Source organism: Rhinolophus ferrumequinum, chromosome 7 (genome assembly GCF_004115265.2).
Source record: "Rhinolophus ferrumequinum isolate MPI-CBG mRhiFer1 chromosome 7, mRhiFer1_v1.p, whole genome shotgun sequence".
In the NCBI taxonomy this organism is placed as follows: domain Eukaryota; kingdom Metazoa; phylum Chordata; class Mammalia; order Chiroptera; family Rhinolophidae; genus Rhinolophus; species Rhinolophus ferrumequinum.
Window position 1 is genome coordinate 11,264,358 of NC_046290.1, and position 18,314 is coordinate 11,282,671.

At 40.1% G+C, this 18,314-nt stretch overlaps 1 protein-coding gene across 1 annotated transcript in view; it reads right to left on the bottom strand.

The window, feature by feature from the left end:
* The window catches only part of MYO10 (myosin X), a 202,874-nt gene that overhangs the window by 65,088 nt on the left and 119,472 nt on the right, over nt 1-18,314 (bottom strand). The window contains exons 10-19 of the mRNA XM_033110207.1: nt 13,504-13,633; nt 12,291-12,409; nt 11,196-11,342; nt 10,900-11,000; nt 10,712-10,778; nt 10,104-10,196; nt 9,598-9,666; nt 9,328-9,410; nt 7,054-7,162; nt 4,665-4,745 (exon numbers count right to left, since the gene is read on the bottom strand). Coding sequence (XP_032966098.1) covers nt 4,665-4,745; nt 7,054-7,162; nt 9,328-9,410; nt 9,598-9,666; nt 10,104-10,196; nt 10,712-10,778; nt 10,900-11,000; nt 11,196-11,342; nt 12,291-12,409; nt 13,504-13,633 — 999 coding nt within the window. The remainder of the gene's footprint in view (nt 1-4,664; nt 4,746-7,053; nt 7,163-9,327; nt 9,411-9,597; nt 9,667-10,103; nt 10,197-10,711; nt 10,779-10,899; nt 11,001-11,195; nt 11,343-12,290; nt 12,410-13,503; nt 13,634-18,314) is intronic.

An 18,314-nucleotide genomic window follows, 5' to 3' on the forward strand; every position in this document is an offset into this window, starting at 1 on the left:
TTATCTACGGCAAAGTTACACACTCATATACCAAGAGCATCTCTCCAACATCCTTTTATGAACAATTCGGCCCAACATTTCCTGAGCACACAACAGCCTGGACACTGAGCCACACGGCAGGGTGCGAAGATGCACCAGGCACAGCCTGCAAAGTGGTAGCTGGTCCAGGCCTTCTATATTTATGGAATAGTTTATTCACATAAAAGGATAAGGGAAGAGAAACCAAAGCCTGAAAAGAAATGTAAAAGGTTGCTGGAATAAAGTTCAGTAAGGCTAATGAGACATAAGATGAATAAAAACAGAGAGAAAACAACACAGGAAGGATAAAACTGGACAACCATTCAAGGTAGTTCAAGTGCCACATTATCACCAGAACTTTTTAGTCTCTGTTTAAGATTAAAAAAAACAACAACAACAACAACAAAAACACCTACAAAACCAACAGCAGGCAGCTCCTGGATCACACTTTTGTTAAAATGACAAATACAAATCCTGAGGATTAAATGTGCACGATTCATTAGTTCAGTCATCAAATCATAATGCCTCTGGGAAACAAAAGACTCATGTTTCCATAAGGCCTACACAGCGGTCTCACTTCATGTGTGGTCGCGGGCCGTCCCGGGTGGTGTCCAAATAAGCGACCTAGTCTGATATAAACAGTGGCATGAAAGAGAGGGATACAGGTCACGGGGATTCACTGATGGGCAAAGCATCGGTTTCCGTGTGAGATGGCAGATGCGTCCTCCTGTCACGCAGAAACAGTGTTTCAAGACAAGGACCAAGCTTATGCCTCCAGCTTTGTTCTCCTGCTTGATAGTCCATTTTCCAGCAAATATGACTGCAGTCCACTCCCACAGACCTCACAGTTTCCCTCTTCTGCAGCCTAGTCTCCAGCCTCCCCTCAGTGTAGGCCATCCGTCTCCTCTCTCGTCCGTCCCCTCTTTTCTTAAATAAACTTCACTCCACACAGCCCCCTCTGCTGGAACCCAGCCCCCAGACCAGGGGGAGTGCCAGGTGACTCAAGTCCTGCCTTTTTGGAGAAGACCTGACAGAATCTTTGAGGATATACGTCAGGTTACAAGTCTGGAGATGACGTTGCTGGAATCAAGGATGTTTCCCTCTAGAACCTGAGTGCTGTTCAGAAGGAACAATGAGAGCCAGCCAGTGAAGCTCCAAGTGACAGCCCTGATTGCTTCTGCAGGAAATGGGCCCTGCCTCATTGGGGAGCTACAGACAACCAGTTCTCACGCTGGGAAGGTTTCCCTGATATTTATCGGTCTGTTCCCTTCTTGAATTCTGTCCAGCACCTCCTCCGGGTTTTTTTGAGGGATGCTAATGACAGTCTTTTCAGACTAGAACTTTTTTGTTAAAGTGACAGGCAAGGAGGGAAGGGAGACCTCAGACGCTGTGGAACACCCTTGCAGAGAAATTCTGAGAAGGCAAAGTAGGTTTCCTTTCAGACAGAAACCTCCTGGGCTTGGTTAGGACACTTTGGGCCAGAAATTACTGTTGCCTAAGCAAATATAAGAGAGAAAAAGCTAATAGGCCACATCATCAACTAAAAATTGTCTAATGGAGAAGTCTGCCCTTGGTAAACTGAAAATTCTAAGCCGAGTAGAGGATTACATCCTTGAGTGCCATCTAAAGAGCTGGATCAAGAGGTATGCTTTTCTCATTCGCTTCATCACTTAGAGCCAGAAGGACTGCCCAATGACGCCAGGGAAGTACCTTTTACAGAAACCACCCAAGATTAGCTAGCTACAAGTTGTCTATAACAAAGAACCAAGTCCACACGTCACTCTAGTTGTTCCAGCATTTCAGTAGTATGGTCCCTGCTTGTATCTGCTTTTCAAAGCAAAACACAAAAACCCCAAATAACAAAAACACCGTAACCCTCCCTCCAAGGATTTCTAGATGCCTGAGGCCCAAGTGGCCATTCTGTCACTCACTCACCGAGGAGGGGAAGCAGCCTGTCCTGCAAGCCTGGGGCCCATGAGCCATGTGTGCCCTCACACTCACCACGGGGGGCCCCCTTCACACTCACCACGGGGGCCAGGTGGGCGTCTTGTCTTGCGAGTGCTGGATCTGCTCCTAACAGCACAAAGGCAGCCACTGCGCTTTTGCTAAGGCCAGTTCTCTAGGCCACAGGCCTCACAGCCACTGTTCTTATTTATCCCTTTCTGGTCACAGAATTGCCAGAAGGAAAAAAACACCTGTCGAGTCTGCCAACCCATGATCTCTGTTCCTGAATAATGCACAAACACCTACATATCCATATATTTGAATACATGCCTCAAGCTCCCCTGATGTACTACTGACTTGAGAAGGGAAGGAGGTGAGGCCAGTCGGCCTCGTCCTTCCACACTGGAAATATACATTCCCCATCTCTGGGCTGAAAGAAAGCACGATTTTCCCTGTGAGATCTCCAGAAGCATCTACCTTTGGGCAAAAAATATTCATAAGAAACTCTAAATGAGGGTTGTTTACATACATATTATATAACACAGTCACCAGTAACACGCCAGTGTGTTCAGTGGAAGGCTAAGTGGGTCATAGTTTAAGATCTCCATATTCTAATGAGCATCTTCATACTTAAAATCACATCTCCCTCTTAAGGTCTCAGACAAGTCAGTTCTTGTGTCTGTGCCTTTATTAGTTGGGTGTCTTTCAAATGCTACAGAGACATTTCAAAGTCTTTGCAGCCCATCTCTCGGTATATTATGAGTTAGTGTTTGCCCCAGGTCGGGAGAGGAAAAGCGCTCTGAGCCAACACAAATGGAAACATGAGGTTGGGCTGCACCATTGTTTTAAAATGCAAAACCCAGGCAATTAGGCACAATCAAATCTCAGCAAGGACAAGTGAACATCAAAAGGACAGTCATTTCTTTATTATTCAGGCTACTAAAAAGAGTTTTCGATTCAAGCCAGCCTAATTTCAAAAGCTATTCCAGTTTGAAGGAGAAAAACCAAACGCCACTCCATCTGAGAAAGAAAATAAAAACACATGGTTGCCGAGTTTTTCAGATTAAAATTTCTATCCTTGTAACAGTGCTGGCACCGTAGGTTCCCTCCCCCATTTCATTGAACCTTTGATGGCAATGGCTGGAACACTGTATGATTACGTGACACACAGCTGAGAAAGAGAAAGCGCTCCCATTTAAGCTACGGCTCACCAAAAGCTGTAACTCCATCCCAGTATGGAAGGCCTTAAGTTGGGAAAAAACATGCATGTTTGGGATGAAATATGGTGTTATTATCTCTGTTGTAAAAAGAGAAAAGAAACACTGACAGAAGTTAGACAGCTCCTGTGACTGGAGACCCAAACGCAAAGCCCGTTTATACTGCCTTATAAATACGGCCCATTGGGGTTATAAAATGGAATACAAACCAGCTGACATGGTATATGGTTATGTCTTAACTATTAATTTCCCACATTATGTCAAAAAAACTATGTATTGTTTACGTTGCCATATTTTTGTGATAACCTAAAACACTGTAATATCAATTTCAAAAATGGAAAGACGAGTGACTTTTTAACTACCAAAACAGATGCACATTAAATGAAGTCATCACAGATCTCCTATATGAGACCAGACTCGGCCACTTAATACCGTACAAGCACCAAACTGTCATCATCACACCTCACAGCAAGGTAACAAACTGAACAGGTTATTCTTCATTAAAGAGAATGTTCAGTTGTGCCTTCCTAGAAGACAGAGAATTCAATATTGTGGTACTCATAAATAAACATCTTTAAACTATAAATCAGGAATCACTGTCATATTACGTCAAAGACAATTAGCAATCAATATAAAAAGACCTAGACTCAGCCAAGATATCAGAATATAACACAAGTCTCACGGGAAACAGTTCAGGTCAGATTCCTTATTTTAGCCCTTGTGAGGATAACATCTAGTTTTTCAACATGAGGGGTCCTTGACATGTCTGCCTTGTGGGGTTTTCCTCTCTTCAGGGGGGCTTACTAAGAGCTGATCTTCGCCAAATCAAGATAATTTCAACTTTTCTAACAACACTGTAAGGCAAGTGGCCCATTTTCATTTTGGACTCAGCGGCTGAATATGTATCTAATATCAAGTTTTCTTTGTTTAAATAGCTTTTCCTTTTAAAACTCACACTGTTTCTGATCAGGATGTGGTATTAAAAAAGCTAAAATCCTGGAGCCTAGACTTGAAAACTCATGATGACCAGCTTCCAGGAGTTTTCAAATTAGTTATGACCACCACATTCAAGTCCATAAAAATTCAGCACTACCACCGAGAATACAGACTCATCACATTTAACAAAAGAAGCGAAAGAAAACAAACAAAATACCAACCACAAAAAATACACCAACAATTTCTTTGAAAATGGAAGCTTGCCCAAGAATTTCACACCAAGTGCTTAAAAAAAAGTGAAGGCTTCATAGTGTTAACTTTTCAACTGGATTTCTTTAAAGCGTAAGGGTATCATTCAAAAGCCAACAAACAGGCCCAAAGAGACAAAAGGAATGTTTCCATTTAGTAACGTTAAGTTATAATAACGCCATATACACTGCCAACCCATCTAAAATGAAAGGACGTTGGAGAAACCAAATCTGTGAGTAACCACCCAGGAGGCGGTCTCCTAAAAGACGTGGTCTCAGCTAGAACTGTCCTCAATCTTACCTTCTGCATGTTTGGCTTGACACAGCGAACAAAGAAAGGATTAGAGGAGCTTAGCGTTGCCATTAAGGAATGCAGCGAGTCCTATTAGAAAGAAAAAAGGAGATGTTGATTTAGTCTCTTAGTATGTCATTCTTTAAATTTCTCAGCACCCTAGGCACTTATCAGAAATAATAATAAAAGAAATATAAATCATAGGGATGATAAGTTTTCACTTTTAATGATGTCATTCTAATATAAAATAAAGCAAAGATATTACAATTCATTGTCACTGAAATTATTTCACAATACAGTATACAGAACTCATCTGTCATTTCCTTGAAATAGTACCACCAAGAAAAACAAAAACACAACAAAAGAACAATCACAACAAAAACATTCTGTTAACCAGCAAAAAACAACTCGAGGATATTTCAATGTTTCATACAGAAAACCTGAGAAGTAAGCACTTTCCCATTGGACTTCTTCCCCCTAATTCATTATTTCCATCAAAATGACAGTCTACACCAATACTTCACAGGTCGTTGAGCCATAGTCTCTCATTCTCACCTTCAAATCACCAGGCAGATCAATCTTCTGTAATACTGCTTTTTCTTTTTTTATTGTGAAGAATTTTTAACATTTACCAAAGCAGCCAGCATGTAATGACTACTCAGCTTCAGCTCACGGCTAATCTTATTTCATCTGATGCCTGTCTCAGGACATACTATCCCCACCCCTTGTAGAAAAGAAAAATCCCAGACATCATTATTATTTCATCCCTCAATATTTCAATATGTATTATTAAAGGATAATCACTTCAAAACATATATAGGTGACCATATCCGTATCATCATCCTAAAAAGATTTAACATCAATTCCTTAACGTTAATATTAAAAAGTGCAACTGTCTCGAGTTGCATATTAAAACACGCAACTGTCACAAATGTCCTAATTTTTAAATGCTTTGTTCTTTGAAATCAGAATGGAAATAAGGTTCACATTTTGTAGTTGGTTGATACACCTTTTAAGTTTCTTTTAATCCATTGGTTTCCCCTCCTCCATCTGTCTCTTTTTTTCTTCTTATAATTTTGCTGAAGAAACTGGGTGGTCTACCTCACTACATCGACTAGTTACTTCTCTGCTTAGAAAGCTGTAGGTTTTTTTCACAGATGACAAAATGTCCTGGCCCTTCAACTTCATGTGGCTCTGGTACCAAGTGAACCTCATACTAGGCGTCTGGTCAGTGAGCTCCCATGTACTCACATCTTCCAGGGCTAGGCCTCAGATTCCTGTCTCACTTCCTTCTCTTGCCCTTGTCTCTACCAGGAAGGTACACACACTCTTTTCCATTTCCTTGATTCCTAGTCCAGTTTAATTCCCAAGTATGTACAAAGCCTTCCGAGACAACCCCAGACAGTACTGTCCTAAAAAAAAGAAAACTGCACTGGAAGATTAAGAGCATACATAGGTTTTAGAACCAGACAGATCCAGGTTTAATTCAAATCCTAGCTTCAGTCTTCAGAGGGATTGAATGGGTGTCCGATTTCTAAACCTCAGTTACCTCATCTATAAAATGGGGACAAGAGCATGTACCTACACGATTATGGGGGGAATCAATAAGATAACGTATATAAAGTGATTAATCCAATGAGGGGCACATAATAAGTGTATAACAAATGGTAGCGATTATTCTCACGTCCTATTGGGGCCAAACCTGCTCTTCATGTGATCACGTTACCCAGCCCCACAGCACAACAGACCTCACACAGACCCCCGCCCAACGCATCCACCTGTGAGTAAATGATACATAGAGCACATTTACTGCTAAGTGTCTGTTGACTCATTTCCCTTCAGATTAGGATTAAGTTAGGGAAATGGTCATCATGTTCTCCTCGAAACTACATAAAATCCTTCCACATTTAAAATGAAAATGACAATGTTCCTTATTTTTTCTGAATTCTGAACATTTGGACAAGGCAGCTGATTGACCTAATGTAAATATGCATTTGGTTATTATTGCTAGTTGCAATACTGTAAACATACCCAGGAAAAATACGAAAACCCAGACATGGGAAGAAATATACTCTATTGTCACATGATCATCTAAATATAAATCAGAGTGATCCCACATGGCCCAACAGTCCTTCTTAAGAAGAACTGCTATGTCCTAAGCTTAGACTAAGTAGTGATTTATCGTGAACAAGAAAAGACCTATATGTTTTCATCTGACTCAGAAAAAAAGTATATTTTACCTAAAGCAGTCTGTTTTAAAAGGATGATATAAATGGAAAACAAAAACAAAAACAAAACACTCTCATAGACCTAGCTCATGTCCCTAATTCCTATTTTCAAGTTTTAAGTCACGGTGACGACCGCGACCCCTCAAAGCCAGCAGCGTAGACTGACTAACCTTGAACTGGGAGCTGACCGTGGGCCGCCGATGTTTGCTTCCACATTTCAAGGTATCCTGGTTATTGCGGCTGGAAACATGTTCAAAGAGGTCATAGATGAAGTCGAATCTGTGAGAGTAAAGAGCAGAGGGCCATGAGGACACACACCCAGTTATTAGGTGCTGGATTACTGTAATTATAATGCATTTTCCCACTGACAGTAACACACTGAGGCCTGGAAGAGCTAAAACAGCTTCCAAACATCTCAAGCCAACCATTGCCAAAGAGCTTTAGGCATTGAAAAAAAAAATGTGGTTGCCTTCAAAGCACTAGAGACTTCCAGAAGTGAAGTGGGATGAAAGTGACCCAGGGACAAGCCGCTTAGGAGTGCCATGCTTTCCTGAGCACCACCCAAACTACTGCGGCCCTGATCTCCCTGCCTGTGGAAGGGAGCTATTTGCTTTGCACAGCTCAGTGTTGCAAAATCCAACCAGTTAACAGATGGAAAGGAGCTAACTCTGGAGTGAGAGGCACTGGGGTTCAAATCCCGCCTCCACCAGTTCCTGGCTGTGTGACTCGGGCGGGATGCTTGTCTTCATCGGGAAAATGGGGGCCGTTTTTTACTTTATCTCGTAATCCTGGGGTGAGAATGAAACGAGAAACCGTAGGCAAAAAGATGAGCATGGTGCCTGGCACATGGGAGAAGCTGATGTTGGTGGCTGCTCCCATTACTAACAAGTTCTATAGAATTTGTTGCCACTCCTAGTAAAACAAAAGGCTTCTCAATAACTTCTTTTTGTCTTCCTTGCAGGGAAGACGTTATGTGCTGTCAAGTTGGGGGTGGGGGTGGGGTGTCGGAGGTTTCATTGAGACCAGGAAAGGTGGGGACAACATCTGGGCATCCACACCTCCCAGCAGGGTCAGTACTTCCCCTGTCACTTCTCACTTTGCCCCAGCCGTTTTGCAGTTTTGTTCTAGGGTGCTATTTCACGCTCACTCTTTGAAGTCTGCCAACAGTGCTTTGAGCACTTTGTACAAAAGCTTTGGTTCCATTAAAATGTCACAGATGTCAGAGGTGAAAGAGCAGAGTGAGCAAACAGTGCAAGCCCCTCGGTCTGCAGAGAGAAACCTGGGGCTGAAACAGAAAGTTCTTTACCGCAATCACAAAACCACTTTACATTATGACAGAGACGCCCCACACAAACGCACCAACGCCTGCTGATCTCCATGCCTGTGATCTTTTCACTACAACAAAATGCTCCTATTTAACATCAAGATTGCTTTTATTTCAATGTATCTAGTAACTAAGAAACTGCTCTGATACATAACATGCTATGGTGTTTTTAAAACACTGCCATTTTTACAGTTCTGGAAACTCATCTAAACATAAAAACAGCTGGCGATGTTGTAAATAGGGGATCTTCAGGTAAGAGAGTGAAAACACATTTAAAGATCCACCACTTCCAATCCTGAGCTTCTAAGCTGCCCCTTTAGATGGGTTCCCTTCTCCGCAGCTCACAGCTATCTAAATGACAAGGTGGCCACCTGGCACTGACATTCCTGAAAGTAGTACGCTTTTTAATAATGGTGCTACTTTCCGTCCTTAGAAATTACAAATTGGTTTCTGTTATAGGTTCACTCTGGGTCTCACACAGGTATCGAAAGCTCTAACACAGGGTTATTTTCCCCCCTTTTCTCTCTCACAAAGCCTCTTGGTTTAATATATACAAATAGCTAAACTAATCAACTATTGATTTAATGGAGGGAGTTTACAATTCATGGACAAATGAATGTGCAATATTTGTAATTTTAGCTGAATTAATACCTGTTTATTTTTCTTGACATCCTTCCCACTAATGAGAGATACAGGGGTCCTATAAACCCAAGGCTGAAATCAATTTAACAAATAGTTCTACACTTGTTGTGAAGAACAGAGATCACAGTGGTTAAGATTTCGGTTCCTGGGCCAAGCAGACCAGATCAAAACCAGTTGTGGGATCTTGGGCAAGTCACTTAACTGCTCCAAGTCTCAGCTTTCTCCTCCGCATAGCAGGGTTAAGAATGGTTTCTAACGCACAGATTTGCTGTTCTTCTGGTACCTTACGAAATGGAAGTCACCACTACCAGCATTATTTTATAACTCTTGGTCCCTGTATTGGTGACATGTTGGCCAGGGAATAAGGTAATAAATCAAGTTGTTTCCCTATTAATGTTTTCTATGTTTGTGAATTAAATGCATCTGCACAGACATTACTTGGCTTGCTGAAGATATCTCGGGGAGGAGAGCGACATACCGGCTTTCTCTCAGCAAGTTGAGAAGGTCATCTCTAAAGGTGTCTCTGTTCTTCTCCAAGATGCCTCGGACATCATATTGCACCTGGTTTTGAAAAAAGAAACGAGAGAAGGTAGAGTTGATCGAAAGCATCATTTCAGGTCACCAGCATCTCCTTTAAAAGCTAGTCCCGTGATGTCATTTCAATAACTTTATGATTGCCTTCTGAAATGACTATTTCTCTAAATACCAAATGGGCCAAGATCAACAAGAACCTGAATTAAGCACTTACCTCTCCAGCATAGTGTTTCACTCCAAAATTGTTGACGGCAACTCTGGGCTTCACGTAAAAGTGGTTATTCTAATTAAAAAACAAAAAAACACATACAAACGCCTCGCTTCACTTACGGATTTCCATCGATTTCCAGAGAAAACTAACTACAATGGTGAAAACAATTTTGAAACCCACTATGTATCAGAGGTTTACAGTACACAGCATGTGATGTACTTCATCAAACCACGGACCTCTTGTCTGTGTCATTACAACAGGCTAAAAATGTTAAATGCTATCCTCATAAACTAAACATGAGTATATTCTGACAAGGAACCCCAAATCTATCCCTTTGGCTTATTTTAATTTAGTTCTAGCAATCAGAGAAGAGCTCCACTGGGTTGAGAAAACAAAATTTTAATGTGGGAGTCCCAGTGGGGCCAGCAGCCCTGAACTATCTCGTATGTAATCTCAATGCACAGATTTGCTATTCAGACATAATTAAGAATTGGCAGGTCTCGACATACAGCATGTTGATTGTGTAACTTCTCCAGTAAGGTGCTGTCTGTGGCTTGAGGAAAATGGCTTTCTTCATTGATAAGGGCTAGGAGGCCAAGTTTCTAGAAGAGGGGAAAAGAAAAGGTTGCATGAATTTAAAGCTGAATGTATCCCTCAAAATATTTGAGAGCGCCTTTCCCCTCTCCTCTCTATCAAATAAGTGGTTAAAAAGACAAGGCACAGTACTTTCTTAGATGAAAATAATTTAGAGCAATACTATCAGGGAATCCAGTAAATTTAAATTCCCCATAAATATTTTTTTTAAAAAAACTGAACTTACTGCAATTTTTTTGGACAAAACTTTTATAATCGGCCCATCTACTCTTGGTACTGGCCAGGCTTTTCAGGCTGACTTGACATCCAGGGAAAGCCGATTTGTACAATGCTGATTCTAAACTACTGAGTTCAGCGAGACAATCATCTTGAAGCAGCCAAGTAGTTCACTTCAACCTTGCGCACCGACATTTACGTTTCTAAATGGCCCACTGTGTTCTAAACATTCGCATCTTAGATGGACATGTTCGCACAAGCGATTTCGTTCCCATAAAGATGAACCAGCCCTTCAACAACATATTACCTTCTCGATCAAGTCCAGGCATTCTCCGTTGTCTATCCAGTCAATATCTTCCCACACTAATCCTTCTCTGTAGAAAGATGGAAAACGGCTGGGTTATAGTAACACACAGTTGTAAAACTATCTAATTTATTTAGTGGCTGATTAAAAAAAAAATTTTTTTTTTGAAATAGAATTCTATGAACGCTTACCTGCTATATTCTAGTTGTTCTAAAGAAAAAATATGCTTGTTGAAATACTCCTGAAGTTTCTCATTTGCATAGTTTATGTTGAACTGCTCGAAGTGATTGACCTAAGGGGAGAAACCATTCAACAAGTATCTTTACTATTATATATCAAGCTCTCACTATTAATATATAAAGATGAAGAAAAACAACAACAACAAAAATCTTCAGAGAAAAATATCAATGTCTGTGAACAAGAGATTTAAGATCACCCAATAAGGGGGCAGAAAAGAATTCACGCGTCCCACGCGTCAGAAGCATACCTCGAAATTTTCAAATCCAAAGATGTCAAGAATGCCAATCGACTTAAAGTCATCTTTGCCTTTGATTCTGCTGTTGATCTTCTTGATGACCCACTCGAAGCAGCGTGCATAAAGTGCCATGGCCAGGGAGTCTCTGCTATCTACTGCCTGAGGAGAGAGGACACGTGCTCACCGTTTCCAGTTGACCCCAAACAGCCCAGACAGGTGAGTCCATCCCTATCCCGCACGGGAGACACAAACGCTAAACAGGCATAGTAGCTGTGCACCCGATGTTACATAAATCAGTACCATCTAGGAAAACACAGACTTGAAAGAAAGGATCAACTGGAGCTCGCTTACTTACTTTACGGTAAGATTTACCAAGAATGCCTTTAAATATCAGGCCCAGAAGTCAACCTCACATGTTGCGTTGTAGGAAAGAACCTGACCCAACAGATACAGCTACAGATGTTATCAGGTTTAAACAGTAATTAAGACTGAGGCTTTTCATTTTCATCTTCTCATATGTTACTTTGTGCACATAAACGTTTTCTTCATGGTACATGGTTAGCATTTCTCACTTACCCAATCAAGAAACATATTAGATGGGGTAGAGCATGTAATTGGCTCCAGGCAGTGGCAGAGGCAAAAGTAAGTAATCTAACATACTGCTGCACTGTTTTCATGGATAATATTATTATTATAGTGAATGTTTACTTAGCTCTTATTCTGTGCCAATCATTAAGCACTTGGCATAGATTTTTTTTCTTATTATCCTTACAAGATCGTACAATTAGGTATGATAATTATCCTTGCCATACAGAGGAGGAAACTGAGGCACAGTGAAGAAATTTCCCAGGAACAGACAGTGATAAGTGGAGTCAGGCCTCAAAACCAGGCCGTCTGCAGCAGACCCCATCTTCTTAAAGACTCAGCTACACTGTGTCTTAGAAAATAATCCGACAACTTTATCTCCTCCTCTCAATGTGGATACCTTTATTTTGATCACGCACCAAACTCACTGAAACGGTTCGCTTGAATCAAAGCCTGCTTTGATACCTGCTTGAATCACAGCCATGGATCTGAAAACGAGCTTCGCTGGCAATATGCGTGTACCTGTTGGACATTGAGCGGCGTGAGGATCTCCTCCCCCCTGAGGAACATTGATCTCTGGGTCAGAGCGTCCGTGAGCTGCGCTGGGTCCAGCCCAAGTAACTCTGCAGACCTGCCCAAGGCTGGAAATGAAGAGCGAGGCAGACGTGAGAGCACAGCCCCGAGAAGGGACAGGCCGTGGGACCCCAAGCGGGCTGGAAGCTAACCACACACAGTGACACATTACAGCAGAGAACATTTCCTACATCTTTCAGGCAGAATTTATGGAGCACACATTTCATTAGTAAGTTAGTCCCTCTTTCATCGAGTTCTAGGTTAATCACAGAGAACCCTGTGTTTGGACCAAGTGTAGTCCAGACACCCCAAAGGTAAGGGGGTCCCTAACACCCTGTCAGAGGTTTGCGAGATCGTAACTATTTTTAATAATAATAGGATGTTATTTGCTTTTTTACTCTCATACCCTCAATCTGTATACAGATGGTATTTTCCAGTGGCTATATGACATGAGGTATCTCAACAAAACAAATGCAAAAGCAGATATGAGAATCTAGCTGTCCTCCATTACATTAGATACCAAAGAAATTTGTAAGAATGTCAGACAATGTCATTCCTCACTGATTTTCTTTTAGAAACAGTCTTTTAAATAAAAATATGATATTTATTTTAATATGCAATGGGTTTATTATGGTTATTTTGGAATTAATTTTTCTAAATGCCTCCGTTTTAATTCCTAGTGCGGTAAACATCAACAACACATACGACCCACATCGCTGAGGTACTTTACAGACCACAAGTTGAGGGGATAAATAATCCAAGGAAGCAGTTTGTGGCAGAACTGGGCTACAAATGAGGCATTCTGGCTTGAAAACGGTCTTAACCATTACACTGTGCCACCACTCAGTAACTATGAAAAGCTACGGTGACACTACCTCCTGACTCAGAATATTTTTCCTGCATCTCATCCTTGTTCCTCGTATCTCTAGTCTGGCCCACTTTCCTGCTTTTTTAGTAAGAACGAGAACACAGCTCCCCATCCCATTCTGTAATAATGTCTTAAACATTTTTACCCTTTATTAACAGTTCACATCAGATACAAAGTTCTGTAGCTCTCTATTCCAGGGATCAGAAACCCCTCTGTGTAAAAGGCCAGACAGTAAATATTTTAGGTCTAAATTTCCTATGAGGAAAAAGCCAAGGAAAGAAAGGGCAATCTTACCCGTTTTGAAGGAAACCTGCGCCCCACCAGCAGTGATGAATTCTATGTTCCCAAGATGTAATATACCAGCGAGCAACCTCAGAACCTCCCGAACTTCTTCCTTGCTAAACTGCATTACTTCCATTGCCGTCTGGAAGAAAATACACGCGTTTAATTTTTTTTATGTCATTTTTCTTCACACTAAAGAAAATGAAAAATGCTCACCACTCAGTAAAATTATTAGATATTGTTGTAAAAGGCTAGGAAACAAGAAATAGATGCATGACCACTCACTTTTACATGATAAAGGCCTTACACAGGTACACATAAAAGAGCGTGATACTAAGAAACAACAGCAGAATGCTGAGAGACAACCCAATTGAGGAAATAAAAATACGAGTAAATACCAGACTAACGTATAAGCCTCCTAGTTACACCACAAAAGAATTACCTAAGAGACTCACAGTAACGATGGTGATAAAGAAATACTTTTTTTCTACAGATATCAAAGCATAATGGAACATTTATTATTTTCTTACACATAAAAAACTGGGAGGGAGGAAAATTTAGGGGTGGGGTAAGACTTCATGAGCATCCTGCAGGGTAAACTCTGGGGCTTTGTTTTCACGGTGAAACGCAGCAGGGATCCAAAAGGTGGACGGAAATTGTCTGTCGGGAACTTTATAGACCGCAGAGCGTTTTGCTCCTTTTATAATCGATATGGATGGAACATACGAATGCGTCTAGACCTGTCTTCCCCACACAGTCATCACATGTCCGCTTTTCATTTTCCCAAAGAATCTTTACGGCCCTGGCCTCTGGATAGTAAATGGAAGTTAACATAATGCTGTTTTGGGAAAAAATAAGCAGGCCCCTACAGGAGCTGATCCCAACAATATGTATCCAAATAACTGTAGTCAGGCGTCTTTAGAATCATATCTAAGGTGTACTCATTTTCTAATGTGATTTAGGAGCCATATTCTTGTCAGGGAAAAAGGAACCCCTTTTCCCCAACACACAACCGAGGGCAGAATTGTTGACAGTACTGCTGAAAAGGACCCACAAAGGGAACCTGGACCCCAAATCACTACAAAGTCCATAGGAGACTGGCAAGAAGGAAATCACGTACCACTCTGAAGCAATAGAAATTGCAAAAGGAAACAACTGGAGATTTTAAAACGTGAAACGTGTAATTTCTTTACAAGGAAAAAAACAAAGTTGAAACAAAGGGCAAAAACAATAGGCAGGGAAACAGAATTAAAAGAAATAATTGTAAGGGAAAGAGCAAGAATTCTACTAGGAGATCCATGAGCCACAAAAATAAAACAGGCCTTTCTTATAGGAGGAAGTGTAAATCTACAGAGAATCCTTCTCCCTGCTAGAAATGAAACGTACACACATTAAAGAAAATCTGAGATTGCTTTAATTAAATTAGCAAAAAATTTCTGAAGGATAAATCTAAAATTGTTGACTGGTCATTGGTACTATAAATTACTATAATCTTTTTGGAAGATAACATTGTGTGGCTGCACTGTGCTGGGCCACTTATGTACAGTCTTATAATGTTCAGAGAGGTTAAGTAACTTTCTCAGGGTTGCACAACCAAGATTTAAAGTCAGGCCCAACAAGCCCACAGTCTAGGAACTTATTATTCATCCAACTCTATTACTTTCCAAGGATAGTAAAAAAAAAAAAAAAAAAGAAAAGAAAAAGAATCTCCTGTGTAATCCCCCATTGTATTGTAATGCTGAAAATTTGTTCCAAGGAAAATTTCAACAGAAAAGAAAGTTTTATGTAATATTCACTACAATGTCATCTTTTTCAGAGGAAAAAAAAAATTCTAACTATCCTACAATTAGACAAGTCAAATATAGTAAATAAGGTTGTTAGAATAGTGCATAGTTTTTAAAGGAAATTATAAACATTATACAGAAACAGCTACTTGTGAATGTTTTATGTAAAAACTAAAAATTATATTTTTGTAACTAGGAGAAAATCAGGCCGGGAAGAAAATTTACAAAATCGAAAATAGTTGCAATGTTAGTGTCAGAAGGCTCATTACCTTATATCCTGGCTTTTAATGTTGACCTGTTTTTCCAACAGCAAATCAGACTATTAATGGGTGAATGGCTAAAGAGACTGCTGTCTAGTCAATGGAATACCATACACCATCAAAGAGGAATGAACTGTGTTGTGTGTGATGTGGATGGGTGACAAGAAGCTTGGCACAGGAGAATATGGCCTGTATAATTTCATTTACATGAAACTCTAAAAAGTCAAATCTATATACTATGTATAGTGAATGAAGGCAGATCGGTGGTCGCCTAGGGCTTGGGGTGGGGTGGGGTGGCTGAGATTGTCTGAGAAGGGGCGCAGAGAACTTCTGAGGTATAGAACTGTCCTTTATTTTGATTGTAGTTGTGGATGCATGGGTACGTAAATTCAAAATTCATCAAAATGGTATACTTTAAAATGGGAGCATTTTACTTTATGCACATTATGTCTCAAAGTTGACTACAAAAAATAAAAAGACCATAAATTATGTCATCAAGGGTGAGAAGACTCTCATTTCATGGGTACAAACAGAAACTGATGCAAAGAGTAAGAACTATTAGTCAAGTGTTAATAAATGAAAAAGGCCCGTGGAAAAATAATTATTTAAATTGACTTATTCTAAAAGGAAAGAAATATGGCCAAGAACTACAGAAAAATTTATATTGCTAAAGATTTTTAAAACAGTGGTAAGGAGCAAATCAGACATCAGCAAAATAATTATAAAGCACCTATGCGTTGTGCCATACAAAAGTTAGTATCATCCCTTCTTATGATTCAAGTTTTCCTCATATACTACAAGACATATTCAATACTAATTTATAAAAATTTTCTAAGCTTATCTTAGAGTGAACACAAATGAAAATCTTCACTGCTTACGTCATCAATGTGGACTTTATACAACATCAAAAGAAACGATTTAAAAAAAAAATAAGTTTATAGTCAAATGAAAAATACCCAAACTGTCAAATGAAAAATACCCAAACTGTCAAATGAAAAATACCCAAAGATGCCCCATGAAAAAATTCTTGGTTAAGTTTTGAGAATACCTACAAAGATTATATATGGACATCTGAAAGCAAACAAATAAAACGTGTTTACTACATTAATAAATTTGTGACTTCTTCACTTTCAAGTCTAACCCCAAGTGAATTAATTAGTTAAGACTGTAGTGATACTGGTAATTTCATTAATCATACCATGGGGTAATTTAATGGCTGCAACCAGTTAGGTGTGGGTGTGGGCACTAAGACTGCTAGCCAGACCCTCCATTCACTCATTGCCTCTTACTGTCCTATTTATGATCCTCTTAGTAGCAATCTCCACCTTTGTGGCAAAAGTAGCCACTTTAAGGCTGATTACAATTACAATGATTTTTCTCAACAGTATGGCTCAAGACTGAAAAAACAAAACAAAACATGGGAAATACTCAATATAGTTCAGAAGCACTCAACAGCAATTTAGTTATAAAACAGGCACAAAGTTATACAAAATATTTTCAATAAAGTCCATATTAAGCACATGAAAAGTGTTTGTGAAAATGCATGTGGGGTGGTGACAAATACAGAGGGTGCCAAAAAAACGTATACACAGTTTTTCTGCATATACATTTTAAGAAAGGAAAAAACTGTATCAAAATTGCAATACTCAATATATACAAATAACAAAAGATGAATACAAGTCACGTGTATACATTTTTGTGGCACCCCCGGTATGTGATACAGTCCCAACCATAAGGACCAAAGGAAGCTAGGCTCCTCCCACTAGAAAGGTGAGGGGGTGAATTTAGGGTAGTTTACTGCCAAAAGGGACATCTGCTCAGGGTCTCAGAAGGCAGCAGTGCAGCGGAAAGGAGCCATTCCAGGAAGCAAAGGGACCGCAGATCAACCTTGAAGAACCTGCATTCCTGAAATGCTGGAAGGGGAGGCTACCCTGGGCATAGCACACTCTAAGGAAGTAAGCTGATAATAATTTATCGTGAAATATTATGTTATATTAGGCCAGAGTATGTTATTTTATAACAAAATTTGCTTATACTCTCATGTTTTCCAACACTGAAAGAGACTGATGTTTCCAAACTTGGCAAAACTGAGGTACAAAGCCAGCGCTTGAAAGCTTCATAAAATCTGACTCACGAGGAATGAATTTATGCATCCATATACCTGGGCTCACACCATTAAAAACCCGTGGGTATGCCCAGTAAGGCCGATATGGTGAGGAAATCCTGGTCTGCAGCCAGGATTCAGTAAACATTCAGTATTTGTGGAGTAAGAGAACAATGATATTATGGCTCCAAGACTCACCTCACCTCACACACACACTTCATCAGCCACCATCCGGGTAGGTCAATGCAGGCAACAGAATGAATCAGTTGTTACTATTGACTTGAAATAGTTTTTCGTTCTGACTGCAGAATTAATAGTGCAACTTGGGAGGCTGCATAAAAAATGGCTATGACATTTAGGATATTGTCATTGTCCCCCGGAAACTGTTCAGGATGCCTCACAGGTACTTATTTTTATTGACGTCAGTGGATGCCAATGATGGATTCTAAAAACACATACATTCTCAATGAAATAAGCAAAATTCTTAAAAAGTCCTACTGCCAGAGTACGCTGACATTAAAATTGACAAAAAGAATGTTTTTTCAGTCGCTAGAAATGACCACCAGAGGTGACATGTTCATACATGTTCATAGAAATAATTTCTCTCCATTAACATTTTGACCCATTCTGCAAACAAATGTCCGTCCGTTAGCCCCAACAGAATGCTGCTCTTTT